The sequence below is a fragment of the Orcinus orca genome, chromosome 15 (genome assembly GCF_937001465.1).
Source record: "Orcinus orca chromosome 15, mOrcOrc1.1, whole genome shotgun sequence".
Classification (NCBI taxonomy): domain Eukaryota; kingdom Metazoa; phylum Chordata; class Mammalia; order Artiodactyla; family Delphinidae; genus Orcinus; species Orcinus orca.
Window position 1 is genome coordinate 42146704 of NC_064573.1, and position 18844 is coordinate 42165547.

Consider the following 18844-nt stretch of genomic DNA (forward strand, 5'->3'; position numbering starts at 1 on the left):
CTCAGATGACCTTGATGACTTGCCAGACTTGGAAATCCCTGAACGAGATGACCTCAAAGTTCTCTTCTAACTCTCTGACTTAATGATTCTTAAGAATATTGCAGAACATTTTCTTTCATAAATAAATAATGATTTGTTATCTGCAAAATGAACTTAGCCTAAATGTACACGGGTGGCTCTAAGGTGCCAGCAGACCAGCTGATTTCTTAAATTGGTTAAAACGCTTCTTGCAATCTAGTTAATAAAAAATTTTTATATGTATCCTGGGAAGGAAAACTTTATCTGGCCTGTTTCCCAATTATTGAAGTTCCAAATCACTGAAATATAAATAAATGAGACTTTACCATACTTATAACACCAGTACGATGAAAAATTTGTTTACACCAGGAGGTTTTAGGTTATCCTTCAATCATTCATCCCTGGAACCAAAGTACCTATGCGCGCGAGCGCACACGCATACACACGCACACACATGCACAAATGTGACACATGGTAAATGTTGGGCAATTACTGAGCTGGAACAAAGGAGACCTTCAAATTCCATCGCCTTTTTAACCTTATATTTTTCTTTGCAAGAATCTAGGGACCCAAAGGCATCTAAATAATATTATTAATCACGACATACTCAGCTCTTTAACTTTCTCTAATTACTTAACTCTTAAATATATTACTTTGGTCTAAGTGGTGCTAAGATGAGGAGTAAAAAGGAGTATTTGTAAAATATTAACAGACTTAAAGAGAACAGATTAATTCTGGCTAAATTGGCTTCCTGTGTAAAGAGCTTCTAAAAAGTATACTATGTTGCCATATGAAGGAACTCTAATTATTGCAATATTGTAGATTTTGCCTAATCTAAAATTAAACCTGTAAGGCTCCACTGGAATTGTTTAGAAGAGAATAATTGAAACCCCCTTCAGCAAGTTAATTCAGATTCTTCTAATTTTACTTTTCTAGTTCACAAGGTATCTTTTTTCATGGCGTTTTCAAATTGAAGTTCACACACATCAAATAAATGGCATGATAATCAGAGGTTTCAATATCCAATATGCATTCATTATTATCTGTCATTATTGTCATTGTCACGATTATAATTGCACACTGTAAAAAGAATGGAAGCTTTTCCACAGGAATTATTCACGTGTATTAGTTTCTAGGAGTAATTGAATAGTTGACATTGCATTTATATCAAAGTAAAATATGTGCTGGTTTTTCTCATTTGTTTTATTCTTAAGAAATAAGAAATGTAGAGTAATCTCCATTAGGTCTCCTTATTTGGATCCAGAAATGTTCACAGTTTTATGTGATGTCTGATGTATACTTTCTTATAACAAGGCTCAAGATAGCCAATATAATTAAAATGATAATTTTCTAAGAACATACAATTATAAGATAACAGCTAGGTAGTGAAACCCTCTTAATTAACTTGTATTTATATATATGAACTCAGCAAGTATCTCTATGAAAAATACTACTTTTCTTTTTTAACTGATCAGGTTTGGCATAATGAAATAAAGCCCACATTGTATTGTCAATACTAAAGATAAATTAATAATAATTTACCTTAGAGTTTACATAGAACTTTTCACCTCATTGTTTTACATCATTCTCACGACAATCCTTTGAAGATGCAGATCAGATATTACTCCTCTATTTAAAGATGAGAAAACATAGGCTCCAAGAAGCCAAGTAAATTATACAAAGTCACTCTGCTGAATAGCAAAATCAGCCCTAGAATCCAGGTCACCTGGGTCTTAACCAGAATTTACGGTAAAATTAAAATTTTTTAAATAAATTTGAATTTTAAAAAGATCATGGACCTGGTAGAGTTAGAAGGGCTAGGTCTGAACACTGTTTCTGCCACTTTATTTGACTCTAAGAACTTTCTCACTTTCCTATAAAATGGAACTATACCTATGACGTAGGGCTGTTTTGAGAGTCAATAGAGAAAATGGTGAGAAAACCACTTAAATGTGTTTTGTTATTTTATGTGTTCTTTCTTCTGTACTATGCTACTTCTCACATGCTTTATCCTGTTTTTGCTTTCTATGTGCTTCACCTTCACAAGGTAGAGTTTTAAACTTTATTTAGAATTAAATAATATTAATACCGGGTTGGAACATTGAGTAACACTAAACTCTAGAAACAAAATACTGCAAGGAAGAAAGCCATAAATTGAATGAATGATGATATAAATATAATAGTGCAAAAGCTTTAGAATGTGTCTTCACTCACTAAGAAGGCCAAATGTAATGAACTACTAGGAGAACTGCGCCTTTACAGAAGACACACAGCCAATGAGGGGAGCTGGGGTTTCCTTTACTTCCATGTAATTCTTCAGGAGGGCTGGGTGGTTTAGAGACTTGTCCTAGTTGATGTGAAGTCTCTCAGAGCTGCTATGCCAGCTAGCCTTTAAACAGTGTCTTTGCTGGCAGGGTGGAAGTTGTTACCATTTGCCATTTGATCAGTGGTTTATTTATCGGTAATCTCAGTCCAGTTCTTAGGGGACAGATGGCAATGACTGGCTCTTTGGGCACAAAGACTCTCAATCTGCTCCCCATCTGCAGAGATGGTCCATCTAAGGAGGTGGTGAAAATCACCAATGGGATTGGTCCAGGGAAACTAGCCTTATCAATGAATGAAACGCCCTTACAAACATATTTGAGCCATGAGTTTATCTCCCTTTGTCACTCATGAAACACATTTTAAAAGCCGTACATTTATTTAAATATTAAAACAAAGATTTAATTACATTGCTTTGGTCATACCACCATTCCAATGAGTCCTTGCCTCTATGTCTAACCGGTAGATACGGTCCATCTTTCCCCACCTTCAGTCTAGAGCACATACATGTGTCAAATCACGACAGCCAATCGTGACTTCCCGTTGAACAGGTCTGTCTACACATGGAAACTGACAGCCATCTAAAAATATAGAGGCTTTCATCTTAACTTATACTCACGGAGTGGTTGATTATTTGCGCTAAACCTACAGGAAAAAATTGTCTTATATTAGTCCTGTAACCAGGCATTTAGGAGATTATATGGTGCATGAATTATGTATTGTTTGCGAATAAAAGAGAGGTACTTACTGCACTGAATTTTCTTAACCCCTGTGAACAAACCACCCCAATCATTGACATCCTCAAAATATGGAGCTCTTTGCCATTGTATTGTTTTTGTTTCCCAACTACTGATCTATAAGGCATATGGGTACAGTTCCAAAGTACTTCAGCTTCAAAGAAGTCGAGTTTTTTTGTTTGTGGCAAAATTAATATTGCAAGCTGATATCACATTGAACATTCTTCTACAAGTACAGCTCCCCCTATGCATGAGTCCCTGATAGGAGGTTTTCCAGAAGGTATTTTTTTCTGCTGAGGCACATACGAGGCATTCTATAGCACCAGAGTTTCATTAAAGGAATTCTCTTGTTCCCTTCCTTCCCATGAAAATGTCATTAACTGTATTCAGTTAACTCTCCGAGTGTTAGGTTCTTAACCAACGAACAGTGCTTCTCCACTAGGGCGTACTTCGCCAAGCGTCCTTGAATCAGAACGACCAGGCTGAATATGTAATAATAGATTCGGAGCCACGCTGTGGGTGGTGAGCATATTTAAGAGGAACCCTTTTACATTTACTGACTTCTTCCTTCAATCATGGTTGTTTCGTTTCTCCCACCACCACCTTCAGCCTTTCAGGTGAACGAAAGTTTCAATTATATGTAAAGCAACCGTTAAATCAGCAGGACCCTTGTGGGGGGCTGGGTCTCCCCTCCTCCGTCCAATCGCAAGTGAGCTCAATCCATTACTGTTCCCGAGGGTCATACATCCATCAGGTCGAGTGTGCCGGCCAGGGTGCATCTTACAGCTTTTACTGCATATGAGACATTGCAGGCCTGTTCTCAGGAACTGCCGGGCAGACTGGGAATCACAGTCACGCTTAATAGCAGCGAATTGCTAGCTCTTGATGGGTGAGTAGTCACTCCTTTCAGTGGTTACCCCCTGGGGGGAGAAGGTAGAAAAACAGAGGGAAGGAATTAGAGTGACTTTGCACAGCTGAGCAAGTTCATGCCGCTGGATCATGGCAAGCGTTGGCAGGACTCCACTCTGGGGAGGCTCAAAACAACCTCACAGTCTCATTTTTACCGATTGGTGCTGCTGTGTCGCCCCTGGTGCCCTGGGATGGGGGGAGGGAGGGGAGGGGCTGGGAAGAGGATGAAGGTGGAAGTCTCAGCTAAATTCAACAAAAAGTCCTGTTCGTGCTGGTGAACCCACCCCAGTTAGCCCTGTGCTAATTGTACCAAACTGGTACTTGAAGTTCGCTGGGTGATTAAAGAGTTGGCTCACAAAGTCTCTGCATAACCTTAATTTTTTCAAGGTTCTTTGAGTGGAGAATGGTTTATAATAATGATTTTGACTAATACGATTTTTGACATGCAACTTTAATGCTTAACCTTAGTACAACTCCAGAGCATTTCATGTGTACTCAGCTGTAAAGAGTGATGATTTAAAGGGATAATATAAGAAAAAGGTCGTTCTAGAATGAACCTCTAACAAATTGCATAAAAGGAGCTTATTATTCCTTGAGTATGGGGATATGCCGTGCTTCTGATCATTTTTCTGCTTGGTTCAAAAAAATTGTTGAGACATGAATGGGAGAAGAAACAGGAAAAAAATGAAATAGAAATCTGCAAGCAGGGAACATTCTTTTGATGGTTATGATTTTGTTGCCACTAAAGAGGCTCTACAATAATGTGGTTATTCATCTCCTCTTTTGTTTTGGGTGAAGAATTCGCTCTAACAAGAAAATGCTGTTGTTGGTTGGTGGATTGCCTCCTGGGCCAGACCGGCTCCCCAGCAATTTGGTTCAGTACTATGATGATGAAAAGAAGACGTGGAAAATCCTCACAAGTGAGTGCCTTTCTTTATTTACTTACCCACCTACTTATTTCAGGTTAGAGCTATCTTGATGAATTTGAAAACATGGTTAATCAAATTAGACATTTTATTGATTTGTTACCCTTTGGAGGTGTGTTTATGTATCACAGGGGATTTAAAGTCAAAGACTAAATTAACATTGCAGAGTGGCCGATTTGGTAGTGGAAGAGGCCTAAATTAAAAGTGGCCTAAAATCAGTGCACTTGAGTTGGTGTTTCTGTGTGTGTTGCCACAGAGGGGGAGGGAAGACCGAGATCTTCCAAAAGAAATTCTTCCATTATGGTTTTGCTCTTGGAAAAGGGAAAGCTTGGTTAATAGCCCTAGTAAATTTTCTCATGTCAAAATGATTGTTTAGTTCATTGTCTCTGTAACTAATGTTCATTGTCCCTGTAACTAATGTTCATTTTGCTTTTTAGGCATCTTTCCTCATTAACCTTTAATCTGTGGCCCCGGGTCTTTAGAGAACCATCCCTTTCCATTGCTTCACTGTTCAGATGGACAGATATACCCAGGACCTCTCCCTGCTGCATTAAATTGTGCTTGAAACTTCCATCCAAGATTCTTCTCCTCCCCTCCTTAAAGGGTGATTGTGTTTTAGAGCAAACCTCTTGCCTTGGGCACTGAGCTTTGGAACTTATTGTTACATCGGTTATGATTCCCAATCTGACTCAGTCACGGAATCAAAAATCATCGTTTCTTGAGTGCAGGGGACTGTGTGCACCGGTCCCCTTGTGGACACCGTGGCTGCACTGGTCAATAAAACTAAATTTTAACTGTCAAAATTGCCCAGAGCTGTATAGATAAAATAATAAGAGAGCAATTTTGATCCATAAATCAAAGCCATACATTTAAAACCGACAAAAGTGAAAGTTAGATTTTCTTATTGCATGTGTCTTTTAAGCAGTTATATATTTTAGCAGATTTTTTAAAAAGTCATTTCCTCTCCTCTTACTGAAAGCCCTTTAAAATAACAGAAACAGGACAACAGTTTGCCCATAAATGCAGGAAAGGAGCAAAGACATGTGAGGTGGTGCTTGAAATAATACATTTTGGAGCTGACTTACGCCAGCGAAACCTGCAGTAGCGTCGTCCAGGAACTGCAATGAGAAAGCTCCCCGGACACCTATACACTCTGGTTGTAGTAACAAAGTGATGGAGAGTAGAAGCCAGATTAGGAAGGAAGAAAAATAAGTTAGAGATGCCTTCAAATGATTTTCATTCTCTTTTTGACAAAAATACTGTTCATAGTGGTTTAAACATCTGAATGAGTTGAGCAAGCTGTATTTTCAAGATTCATCAGAAACTCAAGCTAAAGTAAAACCAAAGAATCAATTTTCTGACACTTGATCAATAGAGAGAGCCTACACAGAAGTAGACATGGATACGGGGAGGAGGAGAGAGGAAAGAGGAAGAACAAGAGATTCTTGATGGGAGATGACAGAGAAACAGAGGCCAAGGGGCAGGGAGATATTACACCCAAGCGATAAATGATATTCACTCACAAATCCATCTCTTCTCCCAAATACATCAGGCAAGGTCCAATTTTCTAGTGGTTTGAAACCCTACGTTAAAGGCAAAAAGATTAATTAAAGCATTATGAACAATACCTAAAAAAGTCTTAGGCTCATTTCAAGCCTTGTTCAGAGACAGGGTGATCATCCAATTTATTGTTCAACCTAGGAGACTTTAGAGCATGAAATGGGGATCTGTTAATTATGCTGGGGCAACAGGGATAGACTGGAACATAGGGTCACCCTACTTCAATTTTTCATATTGCCTGATGTAACTCTTTACTTAGCAAGATGTAGTAAGAAAGCACGAAGTTGAGTCGGTCAGACCTGGGTTCGAACCCACATCTGTGACCTTGAGCAAGTCATATACATGTCCTGAGTCATGGTTTCTTCATTCTACAGCATGCTTTGAGTATTTTTAAAGTAAAATTGTGTTTGTAAATCATCTAGCACATAGCAGGAACTCAGTAAATTGCAGATACTATTGCTATTGTTGTAACACTGTTACCAATATTAGCGTAAGAACTGTATGTACCTTTATACCTTGGAGGCCTCAGTCAACTCAAGCTCTCCAGGAAGAGGGGAGACACAACACAAAGACCCACTGCTTCAGTAGGGAGACACAACACAAAGACCCACTGCTTCAGTAGGGAGACCACTTTCTCTAGTTTTTATATGTTGAATGTAGTCATCTGCAGACTAAGAAGTAAAGATAGATGGGTTTCTGTTGACTCCATTCATCAGATTTGAAATGGAAGGAAATAAAGACATTAATGTATAGAAAAGTTCAAATAATGGGAACATTTGCAAAGATCTTGAATCATTTTTCTGTACTCAGGCAGCTCACAGCTTTGAAATAAATGTCTACTCTACTTGTACTCTTCATTTCACTTGGCTTGTACTTTAAAAAATAGAGTTTATTACTTGCTGGGCTGTGACTACATGGTCCCGAGTGAAAGCATATTTTTTAGGTTTATTGGAGAAATATAGACAGTTTATTTGGATGATTTCTGCTGCTGGTTTGTATTTTTTAATTAAGGCATCTTATTTGGCTAAACTGAATAAATAAGTCAGGTAGCTGATCAATTTCCACACTCTTTAGCCCATCTAATAATAAATGAAGAAATGTTTCTTATTGGAATAAGAAAGTATCCAAATTCTCTCCAAATCCAATGAAACATTAGGGATTGCAGAGCTTTCCACGGTCATTTTTTTTTTTTTTTTTGACCCCAAAGAACTGCCAAGCTAATTGGCAGGGAGTTGAGGATGACAATTAATGCTAGCAGACAGTTCCTGGTGTGGCGTCTGCTCATTTACTGAATGACTCTCTCCATAAAAACTAACAAATAAGCTAACCAGCAAAAACCGAAAACTGAGATGAGCTAGAGCCTCTGAATCTTAGAATCCTTTACCCACTTGGCTTGAGCAAATATTTTCCAGCCTGTCTCACAGACGTGCTGCTTTTAGAAGGGTACCATCCACGGGCAGGAGCACAGCTGCCCACTTATGGGTGTCACACCACTTACACATGTAATAAAACCAAGAAGAATTAAAAGGAAAGTCAGTCATAATTTTCTTTAGCTCTTATTCTGTTATGTTATTTATGTTTTAGAAACACTATATAAGGGGTCCACAAATAACAAGAAATTGAATGGAGTGGAGGTGAGTGGAAGTGAAAAAATGGTTCTACCTAACATAAAGAAAACAGAATTCAACAGTCAGCTAACCAGTGGCTTGGTCTACCCAGACAGCAAAGGGGATGATTATTTTCACTGAAAAGACTTAGTAACATACTAACACAACCTTCATTTTTATCCTCCTCTTTGGAAAAAAAATCACTTATTTAATATTATAGAATTAATATTAAGAATAGTAACAGATTCCCCAGCCTCTATCAGCAAAGTACTGAGAAATACCCTGTAAAAATGACGGTAGGTCCTTTTGTAAATGTGAAATGTTAAGTGTTGGCGTTGTTCTCTTGACTGTTAATAATGAAAGGGAAGTTGAAATGCACTTTTGTTCATTTTTATTTTACAGTACTGCTTTTCTTGCATTTCTCACTCCTGCACACAGTCTTCCATTTCATTCTTAACCTATTAGGAAGCAGTACAGGAGACATGAATACTAAAATGGCCAATGCAAAAAGCATGCTTCTTGCACTTTGCAGGTCCTAAATCCTTCGTTTAAAGATCAAACAAAACAGTTCCCATGGCTACTATGTACTTTCATAGCATATGACTGACACATCAAAGTTTTTATGAAGTCCTTGTGTGGAAGCAGCTTACCTTCCTTCCCAGGAGACAGTACAGAGGGGCTGTCTATTCTATTTGGGTTCCCCACTGACCACGTGTTTCCTGGAAATTGACTTCCTTTTACCTACATTTCAGATAAGAGATTCTACTTATTAGATGCTTCTTATTGTTTTCTGTGAGCAATACCAGGAAAAAGGATTTCAAAATATAGATTTATCTCTCCATGTGCTGCTGAGGAGTTCCCTTTAATAAGGTTAGAATAAAAACTAGAAGAGCTAGGTTAGAAAGGTGTGTTCCTTCTTTTGGCCACTTGCAGTTCCATTCATTAGAGGGAGGGGGAAATGCCTTTTTTCCTCTTCCTTTCAATTTACAATTCTGTTCTTTGCTTGGTAGTGCAAGGATTTGGGGACTTGGATTTTTTCATTCGTAGAAAATAAAAAAAACCATTGTGCAGAGTTTTCCTGGGTTGTCTTCTCTGGTTCATGGAGGACTGTGAACTTGATCCCATCCACCACACAGGAACGGTCCCAGGGCTGGGCATCATCGATTTCTTTTAGGAGAGTCACAAAGATCAGAGGCTGGTGGACTCTTCATTTTTTTAAAAAAAATATACTTTCCATAAATGTTGAAGAAAGACTACTGAGAAAACACATCTTATCTAAGACATTGAACTTCAGTTCCAAAAGATAAATATAGATTTGATGTTTATCTGATAATTGAGCAATGGAGAATGGTTTAATTGCTGGTTATTCAGGGAATAATAAACCTGCACACTGACAGGTTTTTTTTTGTTTGTTTGTTTGGTTTTTTTTTTTTGCGGTACGCGGGCCTCTCACTATTGTGGCCTCTCCCGTTGTGGAGCACAGGGTCCGGACGCGCAGGCTCAGCGGCCATGGCTCACGGGCCCAGCCGCTCCGCAGCGTGTGGGATCTCTCCGGACCGGGGCGCAAACCCGTGTCCCCTGCATCGGCAGGCGGACTCTCAACCACTGCGCCACTAGGGAAGCCCGACATTGACAGTTTTGATCAGACTTTTTTCTTGGTCCTCTGTTTCTTGATTTCAGTTCATTTCCGTTCTTTGAGGTTATATTGAGAGGAAAGGCAAGTTAGTCGAAAACAATCATTTCTTATAATTTGTTTTGAAAGAAATAAAAAGTAAGCTTAATTGAGGGTTTTATACCTGTAGGTTTCCTCTATTCATATGATCTTTATTACCAAGAACCAAAACCCACAAATTGTTTAACGTAATTTCTAGACAGATAGGTAGGGTCTGTAGATAGTGCACTTCTCGTTGCAGGAGAACCTCAGAAAACAACTATGTGCTTCCAGAATGACTCAAAATGCCTGGGAAGAATTTAGACTTAACTGCAGACCTTATTCCTTTATGTAGCAAGCAGTTATTGCATACCCACTCTGTGTTGGGTGGTAAAGTAGAATGTGATCATCTCTCCTTCCAAGAACCAGAGGAAGCAATGACAGTAAGAGTGTGCTGAGGGATAGACAGGGGAAGCTGGGCTGCTATGGGAGCACAAAAAGGGCCCTTCATCTAAACGTGAGAGGTTAGGGAGGCTTTCCTAAAAGTGACCTTCTGTAAAGCTGGAAAAAACGGGTAGGAATTATTGATGCAAAGAGGTGGGTGATAAAGTATTTTAATAAAAGGGTCCAGTACTGGGAGTGCCAAAAGGCAAGAGAGACTTGGTGCCTTCTAGAAACTGAAATGAATTTGTGTATCTATAGGAGAGCCTGAGGTTGGGGAGGTATGTGGTGGGGCTGGAGAGTTAACCAAGAGCCCTATTGTACGGGACCGTTTCAAGGAATTCCTAAGATAGGTTCAAGAATTAAGAATTGAGAGTAGACATACCCCTCTCATTTTTATTTTTAGTGAAAACACAGTGATCTAAAGGTTTTAAAATATAGCATGGCAGTTCTTCTCTCTTAGCTTGGAACTTTGAATTTCAATTCATGGAGTAATTGTTTCCAGGACATTGGACAAAGAAGAAGGAGAGAGAATTGTGTTTGGACTTTTAAAATATGTTAGCATCTAATTTTACCTTCAATGAGCTCAATTCTAATTTGGTATCCATGGCTGCACATTGCTATATATTTTGAATTATTTGCTTCTGTGTATTCATGCACCGGTGCATTAGTGGATTTTTCATAGATTTTTAAAAAAAAATGTGTGGTGGTCACTCCATATACTGTATTTCAAGTAAGTTGGGTGACTAGAAAGACCAGTTGACTTTATTTCTTGTTTATATGTACCTCCCTTGAATACGGCAAATGCTTTTTCTCCAGATAACAGCATGGGTACCAATAATTCTGAGGCCTTCTTTACACCCCAGCTGTGGTATTTGCTACTGAATCTGGCGTGAAGGAGGTGTGAGTGATACGGGTTGCTTGGATTTGCTCTGTGTCAATCCTAGGCAAATTGCAGGCGAAGTCCAGCAAACCGTTGAATGTGAGCACTGAAAGATTAAATGATCTTCTTACCCAACCCTCTCATTTTACACATTAATTTCATTCATTTAACAAATATAAGTGATACCTTCTATGTAGCAGGCATTATCCGAGATACAGAAGAAACAATGATGAGTCTGTGTTCACCAAGCTTAGAGTTTAGTGGGGGAGTCAGCATTAGTAAATAATTCCGGATAGCAGTATAGAATAGCAAAATGTGATGGTGCTCTGAAGGAAGGGTATAAAATATATAAAGTCGTGTAATGGAGAGACCAGATCTAGTGTAGGAGTCATGGACGATATCACCAAAGAAGTGACACCTGAGCTGAGATCTGAAGGATGAGACAGAGGTAGCTCAGGTAAAGATACGAGAGACGATTGCTTCAGGTTAGTTAAAAGTAAGTCCTAAGACCCTGTAGGAAGAAGGTGCATGACTGAACTCAAAGAGTGAGGGGGAGAAAGATATGACGTATGGCTAAAGACATCAGCAGGAACCAGACCACGGAAGCACTTCTATGGCACATTCACAATTTTGGTTTTTACTTTAAATGACTGAAAGAGCAGAGGTGTCGTACCCAGAGTCCCATGATGATTTAGTGGCAGGACGAGGAATAGAACACTGGTCTCTGTGTTTCTCTCAAACAGTGCTGCCTCACGTACCACACCAGTCTGTCTCACCAACAAGTGCTGTTAGTCAAGACTCCAAGCAAATGAATGGGATTTAATCTGTGCCGACCCATTGCACCCATGAAAATCTAAATGGATCCAATGCACTTGGATTAGTTCCACGTTCAGAGAGTAGAACTAGTACAGGTTAATTGAATAAATATCCTATTCCTAGAGGTCAAGAATATAATATTGGTTTATGAACTAAACTGCAAATTAAGACGTGTAAGTGATGAAATTTGCATGGAAGATTACTGACAAGCCATAATTCAATGAAGATTTCTTGACATTTTAAATCTGCCTTGGAAGCAGTGGCAAAAATGAAACTACACACACACACACACACACACACACACACACACACACACACACACAGAGCAACATCTCTCAGGACAGACAGGTCTAAATGGAAATATACCCCCAGACATTGTTGACCGTGAGCCTTTGGTCATGCTGCTTTGTCTCTGATCCTTGTCATCTGTACTGTGAATATAATTATACTCACCTCTTAGATTTATTGTGAAAATTAAATAAAATAATACAATAAAATTCTGGGGTCAGCATCTGTAATATAGTTGTTTCCTTATACATTTTTAAAATTCTATTTATTTAATTTATTTTATTTTTGGCTATGTTGGGTCTTCATTGCTGCATGTGGGCTTTTCTCTAGTTGCGGCGAGCGGGGGCTACTCTTCGTTGTGGTGCGCAGCCTTCTCTCTGCAGCAGCTTCTCTTGTTGCAGAGCACAGGCTCTAGGCATGCGGGCTTCAGTAGTTGTGGCTCGGGCTCTAGAGCGCAGGCTCAGTAGTTGTGGCACACGGGCTTAATTGGTACACGGCATGTGGGATCTTCCTGGACCAGGGCTCAAACCCGTGTCCCCTGCATTGGCTGGCGGATTCTTAACCACTGTGCCACCAGGGAAGCCCCTTGATACATTTTTATTCTATTTGACTCCATTTTGTGTTGTTTTATAACCAAAAAGAAGTGAATCTTGTCTTCTGCTCCTATCATCAAAGGTTTGAGGAAGGAGACACACTTTTTTTTTCTTTTTGTAACAGTTATACATTTTATTTTTTAATCTAATTACATATATATTTTTAAATTTTATTGAAGTATAGTTGATTTACACTGTTGTGTTAATTTCTGCTGTACAGCAAAGTGACTCAGTTATATATATATTCTTTTTCATATTCTTTTCCATTATGGTTTATTACAGGATATTGAATATAGTTCCCTGTGCTATACAGTAGGAGCTTGTTGTTTATCCATCCTATATATAATAGTTCACACCTGATAATCCCACACTCCCAATCCATCCCTACTCACCCACCTCCTTTTTGGCAACCACAAGTCTGTTCTCTATGTCTGTGAGTCTGTTTCTGTTTCATAAATATGTTCATTTGTGTTGTATTTTAGATTTCACATGTAAGTGATATCATATGGTATTTGTCTTTCTCTTTCTGACTTACTTCACTTAGTATGATAATCTCTAGGTCCATCTATGTTGCTGCAAATAGCATTATTTCATTCTTTTTATGGCTGAGCAGTATTCCATTGTATATATATACCACATCTCCTTTATTCATTCATTTGTTGATGGACATTTAGGTTGTTTCCCTGTCTTGGCTATTGTAAATAGTGCTGCTATGAACATAGGGGTGCATGTATATTTTTTAATTATAGTTTTTTCTGGGTATATGCCCAGGAGTGGGATTGCTGGATCATATGGCAACTCCATTTTTACTTTTTTGAGGAACCTCCATACTGTTTTCCATAGTGGCTGCAACAACCTACATTCCTACCAACAGGGTAGGAGGGTTCCCTTTTCTCCACACCCTCGTCAGTATTTATTATTTGTAGACATTTAATGATGGCCATCCTGACCAGTGTGAGGTGGTACCTCATTGTAGTTTTGTTTGCATTTCTCTAATAATTAGCAATATTGAGCATCTTTTCATGTGCCTCTTGGCCATCTGAAGAAGACATACTTTTGACTCAGGATGAAATTTCTATTTCTAGCATGAAGCTATGTGTATCAGTTGGGATGGGCTAGATTATGCTGTAGTAACAAACAACTCCAAAATCTTAAACCAACAAAAAACTTAGTTCTAACTCATGCTACATGCCAGCACAGGTTGGCAGAGGATGTCTGAGTCATTCAGGGATCCAGGCATATGAGGCTCTACCTTAACAGGCATTTCTACCGTCGGCACAGCAGGGGGAGAAATGAGCTGCAAGCATCTTGCACTGGCAATTAAAAATGACATTTGTCATTTCTGCTCAGTCACAGGGTTCATTGGAGACTCCTCTTGATCTGGAAACCAAATAAAGAGACAAATTATCTGGCTCCCTAACACAAAATGCACAGTGATAGATTAGAGACAGTATGAACACGGCAAACTCTTTAATTTAGAAACAGCATAGCAATTTAGCAACCCCACCAAATAGGCATTTGGAAGGGTGCCTATCCAAAGTTGTGTTCCCTGATAAGAGTCCTCCGTAATTCTGCTCATCAGCCTTTGTTCTCCATGGCCATGGTTCCACTGTTTGGAAGATTCTTCTTTTTTCATTATCTTCCTTATCTGAAGTGAACCTGAGGATTGTACACTTCCTAGGAGTGGAAGAGTTTTCTAAGTACACTTCATGTCTAAGACATTTAGGGGACAAGGGTTATTTTAAGTCTCTAATTGTCACAGGCTCTTGTAGTCCAGACTGGTGAATCTTTTGGTAATTCATCCTCTAAAACACTTAGCTGTCTTCTTATATTTATATTTCCATCTACTCCATGGCCAGTGACCATATGCACTTTTCTGATATACTTCTTATATTGCTTTTTCCTTTGTTTTCTTATAGCCATTTTTCTCTTCTCTCTCTCTCTCTTTTCTCTCCCTCCCTAATACTCTATATATTTGTCTATCTACCTGGCTCTGCTGGGAAAGCTCCCTTTTTACTCTTTTCCCTGGGTTACAAGAGTTTACTTGGTGTCTCTCCTTTCATTGAAACTTTCTTCTAAGATACTCTAAGGTGGTAAAATTACTATGAAAGCAATACTTTTTCTGTTTGTTTTTGGAGTTCGGAGCAGAGAAAGGTTTATTGGAGGGCCAAGCAAGGAGAACTGGTGACTCGTGCTCAAAAACTCTGAACTCCAAAAGCCGTACTTTTAATTTTCTTTGTCAGTAAGCTGAGTTTTTTTTTTTAATTTTTATTGGAGTATAGTTGATTTACAATGTTGTGTTAGTTTCAGGTGTACAGCAAAGTGAATCAGTTATACATATATCTACTCTTTTTTAGATTCTTTTCCCATGTAGGCCATTACAGAGTATTGAGTAGAGTTCCCTGTGCTATACAGTAGGTGCTTATTAGTTATCTATTTTATATATAGTAGTGTGTATATGTCAATCCCAATCTCCCAATTTGTCCCTCCCCACCCTTACCCTCTGGTAACCATAAGTTTGTTTTCTACATCTATAACTCTGTTTCTGTTTTGTAGGTAAGTTCATTTGTACCCCTTATTTAGATTCCACTATAAGCAATATCATAGGTTATTTGTCTTTCTCTGTCTGACTTACATCACTCAGTATGACAATCTCTAGGTCCATCCATGTTGCTGCAAATGGCATTATTTTGTTCTTTTGATGGCTGAGTAATATTCCATTGTATATATGTACCATATCTTCTTTATCCATTCCTCTGTTGATGGACAGAAGCTGAGTTGTGTTTTTAAATTTTTATTGGAGCATAGTTGCTTTACAATGTTGTGTTAGTTTCTACTGTACAGCAAAGTGAATCAGCTATACGTATACAAATATCCCCTCTTTTTTGGATTCCCTTCCCATTTAGGTCATCACAGAGCACTGAGTAGAGTTCCCTGTGCAATACAGTAAGTTCTCATGAGTCATCTATTTTATACATAACATTAATAGTGTGGATATGTCAATCCCAATCTCCCAATTCATCCCAGCCCTCAGAAGCTGAGTTTTAATTTACCTTTTTTGCTCAAAATTCTTTTCGATTTCATCTTTTCCCAGATGAGACTGAAAAACATTGCTTCTTCCAATGCTGCACACTCCTAGATTTTGAGACTATTTCTTTCACTGCTACGTATAAATAGGCCGATGTTTTTTGTGAGATCACCTCTTCTTTGCAGATCTTGCCAAGCACAGCCAACAGCAACCAATACACACTATCAACATTCTGTTTTCAGACCTCTTCCCTTGGAGGTGGAAGTTTATTAAATAACTGATGAACCATCCAAGTAAAAGCAAACAACAGTTTTTACCTAGTGGTTTTCCATACCATAACGCGCACTTCCATCTTTCCACCTTCCAGCATCAGTTTCCTTGTCATCAGCCACTGGGCCCTCTTAGAACCAACGCCTATATCTTTTAGAGGCTAGGCTAGGTTAGGCAGTCATAACAACAATCCCCAAATCTTAGTGGCTTATATAAGTAAAGATTTATTTCTTTTCATGTCACATGTCTATGGTAAGTTACCTAGGTCTGTATTCCATTTCTCCTCCTCTGGTACTCAGATTGATGGAAATTCCACGATTTGCCTTATTCCGGTTGCCAAGGCAGAGCAGAGAAAAATTCCATACAGACTCTTTAAGCTTCTGGCCTGAATTAACATATTCTATTGGCAAAAACAAATCACATGGCCACACCTAACTTCAAAGTAGGTGGAGAAATGCAACCCTCCCAAGCTCTCAGAAGGATAATCAAAATATTTTTTCAATAGCCCTAATGATTACAACAGTGCACCCTTACGTTCAACAAATATTTGGTTCACTCTTCTTCATGCAAAGTATTCTCACTCCTCCTATGAGCAGTTATCAGTCAGAGGTCATAGCTGCTCCATGCGTCTTTCTATCTCTTCCTGTATCAATGTGACATTATTGTCGGGACTGATCTTTATTCACAGAAGATTAGATGCCTCTACGTTAAAGGAAAAGTTTTAAAGTACACTCCAAATATTATTATAATGCATTTGAGAGGAAATTTTTCTAATTTGGACTTCTCTCAAATAGTTTAATATGTCCTAGTTGATGTAATTTTTACTAGTTCTACTGTTCATTATATGTCAACTAGTATGCATCTCTAATATAGTTATACAAAAACAAATATAGATATAAATCATATAGATACACATAATTCCCATAGAACAGAATGGTTTTTATCATTGAGAGAGATGATAAAAAAGGAATTGAAATGACTTTCAAAATTACAACAACAAAAAAATGAAAACCTAGGGTAGTGATTATTATATGCAAATAACTCCATCAAAATAAAGGAGTAATTAAGGCAGAGTGCAAATAAGCAAACTTCCTTTTCAGACTCACAACATGACTCTATGGTGGCATCAGGGAACTAAATCTATATTTTGTGACTATCTGGCCAGTTAGAATTTTTGGTTTTGTGTATCATATAAAAAATGACTCCATTACTGGGGAATGATCATACTATGACCATACCTTAGTATTTATTAATGATATTGCTTTCGATGAAGCAAACAGTTATGCTTCATAGAAGATACCTGAAGGGCCTGTCTGTATTTAGCTAGCATTAAAGATGGTTTTGTAAAAGGGGAGTGTTGAGCAGATACTTTCTTATCTCTGTGTCTGGATGTCAAGGCAAACTACTGCTTGCAGTGTGTGCTAATTATTAATCCTACTGACATGCCTTATTTGGTCGTTAAGTCTTAATTTCTTTAAAGAAAAAATTTTAAGATTGAATTCCAGTTATTTAGCTAGAACAATAATCATTGTGAGTTTCAAAGACGAAAATCTTGCCACATTTTTATGTTGAGAACCACAAAGCACTTTCAGAAAATCCTACTGCTAAGGCAATGATGTATCACTTTCACTTTCATTATATGTTTTTAATCAGAGCGTGACTTCACACTAGACAAAGCGATGCTTTACGCATGGTCTCACTTGTTTTTGCTAAAATCTTTTGACATGATTAATTTTACTTTAATGCTTTTGTCTTGTTGTAATGGTAAGGATGATGGGTATAAACCAGGCAAAAATACATGCTTTTCTATTATAACACCTCTGAGCATTAAAAATATCTTAGATGAAAGGGGAAAAAAAAAATCACGGGAGACTGGTTGGACTGGAATTAAATTTCTTGCTACTTGAGCACAGAGTACATGAGATTAAAAAAATGATTCAGTCACTGTTTTTAGTTTTATTTTTGGTATTTTTATAGCAATTTATTCATCTATATGATTAGATCTGAAGAGGAGGAGAGAGATTGTAGCTCACAGGTTTCTTGATCTCATTTGTCACTTTGTAGCATTTACCTCCTTCACAGTATTAAGGGACAAAAAAATTAACCGATTCTATACGAGGTGTATCTCAACCAGATGCAGGTAAAGTAAGCCATATTTTCCATAGTGATGCCTGGCATTGGACATAGGCTAGTTTTCTGTGGTACTAATTTTCAGTCTACAAAAACTGAATACAATATCCTTTGTCCAAATTACAGAAAAGCAGTGGTGTAGGTGACCTTAAGAAGAAAACAATAGGCCATTCAACAAGTGAGACCTCCTGTGAGCAGCTGTCCAAGTATCAATTATTCCATATTCACTTTTTCTTTTTTGCTTAAAAAATGGAGTTGCTTACCCATATTATAAGAATACAGCACTTGCTTTTTTCTACACGAACTGTCTGCTTGTTTTACTTGCCTGCTGAATAAATCCTATTACAGTACAAATATCATCTAATGCTGTCTAATGGAACTTTATGCAATGATGGAAATGTTCTATATCTTCACAATACAATATGGTAGCCACGAGCCCCCTGTGGCTATAGGGCACTTTAAATATGGCTCATACGACTGAGAAACTGAATTTCTAATTTTAGTTCATGTTGATGAATTTAAATTTAGATAACTCTTTGTGACAAGTGGCTTCTGTATCAACAGCACAGCTCTAGATGAAGTTGTGTGATGTGGTCACAGTCACTTAGGAGAGCTGTCTGCTGGCCCAAACCTATCCCCCTTTAAGCAAGGTGAAAAAAATCGGT

General features: G+C 38.2%; 1 protein-coding gene across 1 annotated transcript in view; it reads left to right on the plus strand.

Moving 5' to 3' along the window:
• KLHL14 (kelch like family member 14) overlaps nt 1-18844 on the plus strand; it is a 98426-nt gene that overhangs the window by 23157 nt on the left and 56425 nt on the right. Inside the window, exon 2 of the mRNA XM_033435232.2 lies at nt 4785-4906. Coding sequence (XP_033291123.1) covers nt 4785-4906 — 122 coding nt within the window. The remainder of the gene's footprint in view (nt 1-4784; nt 4907-18844) is intronic.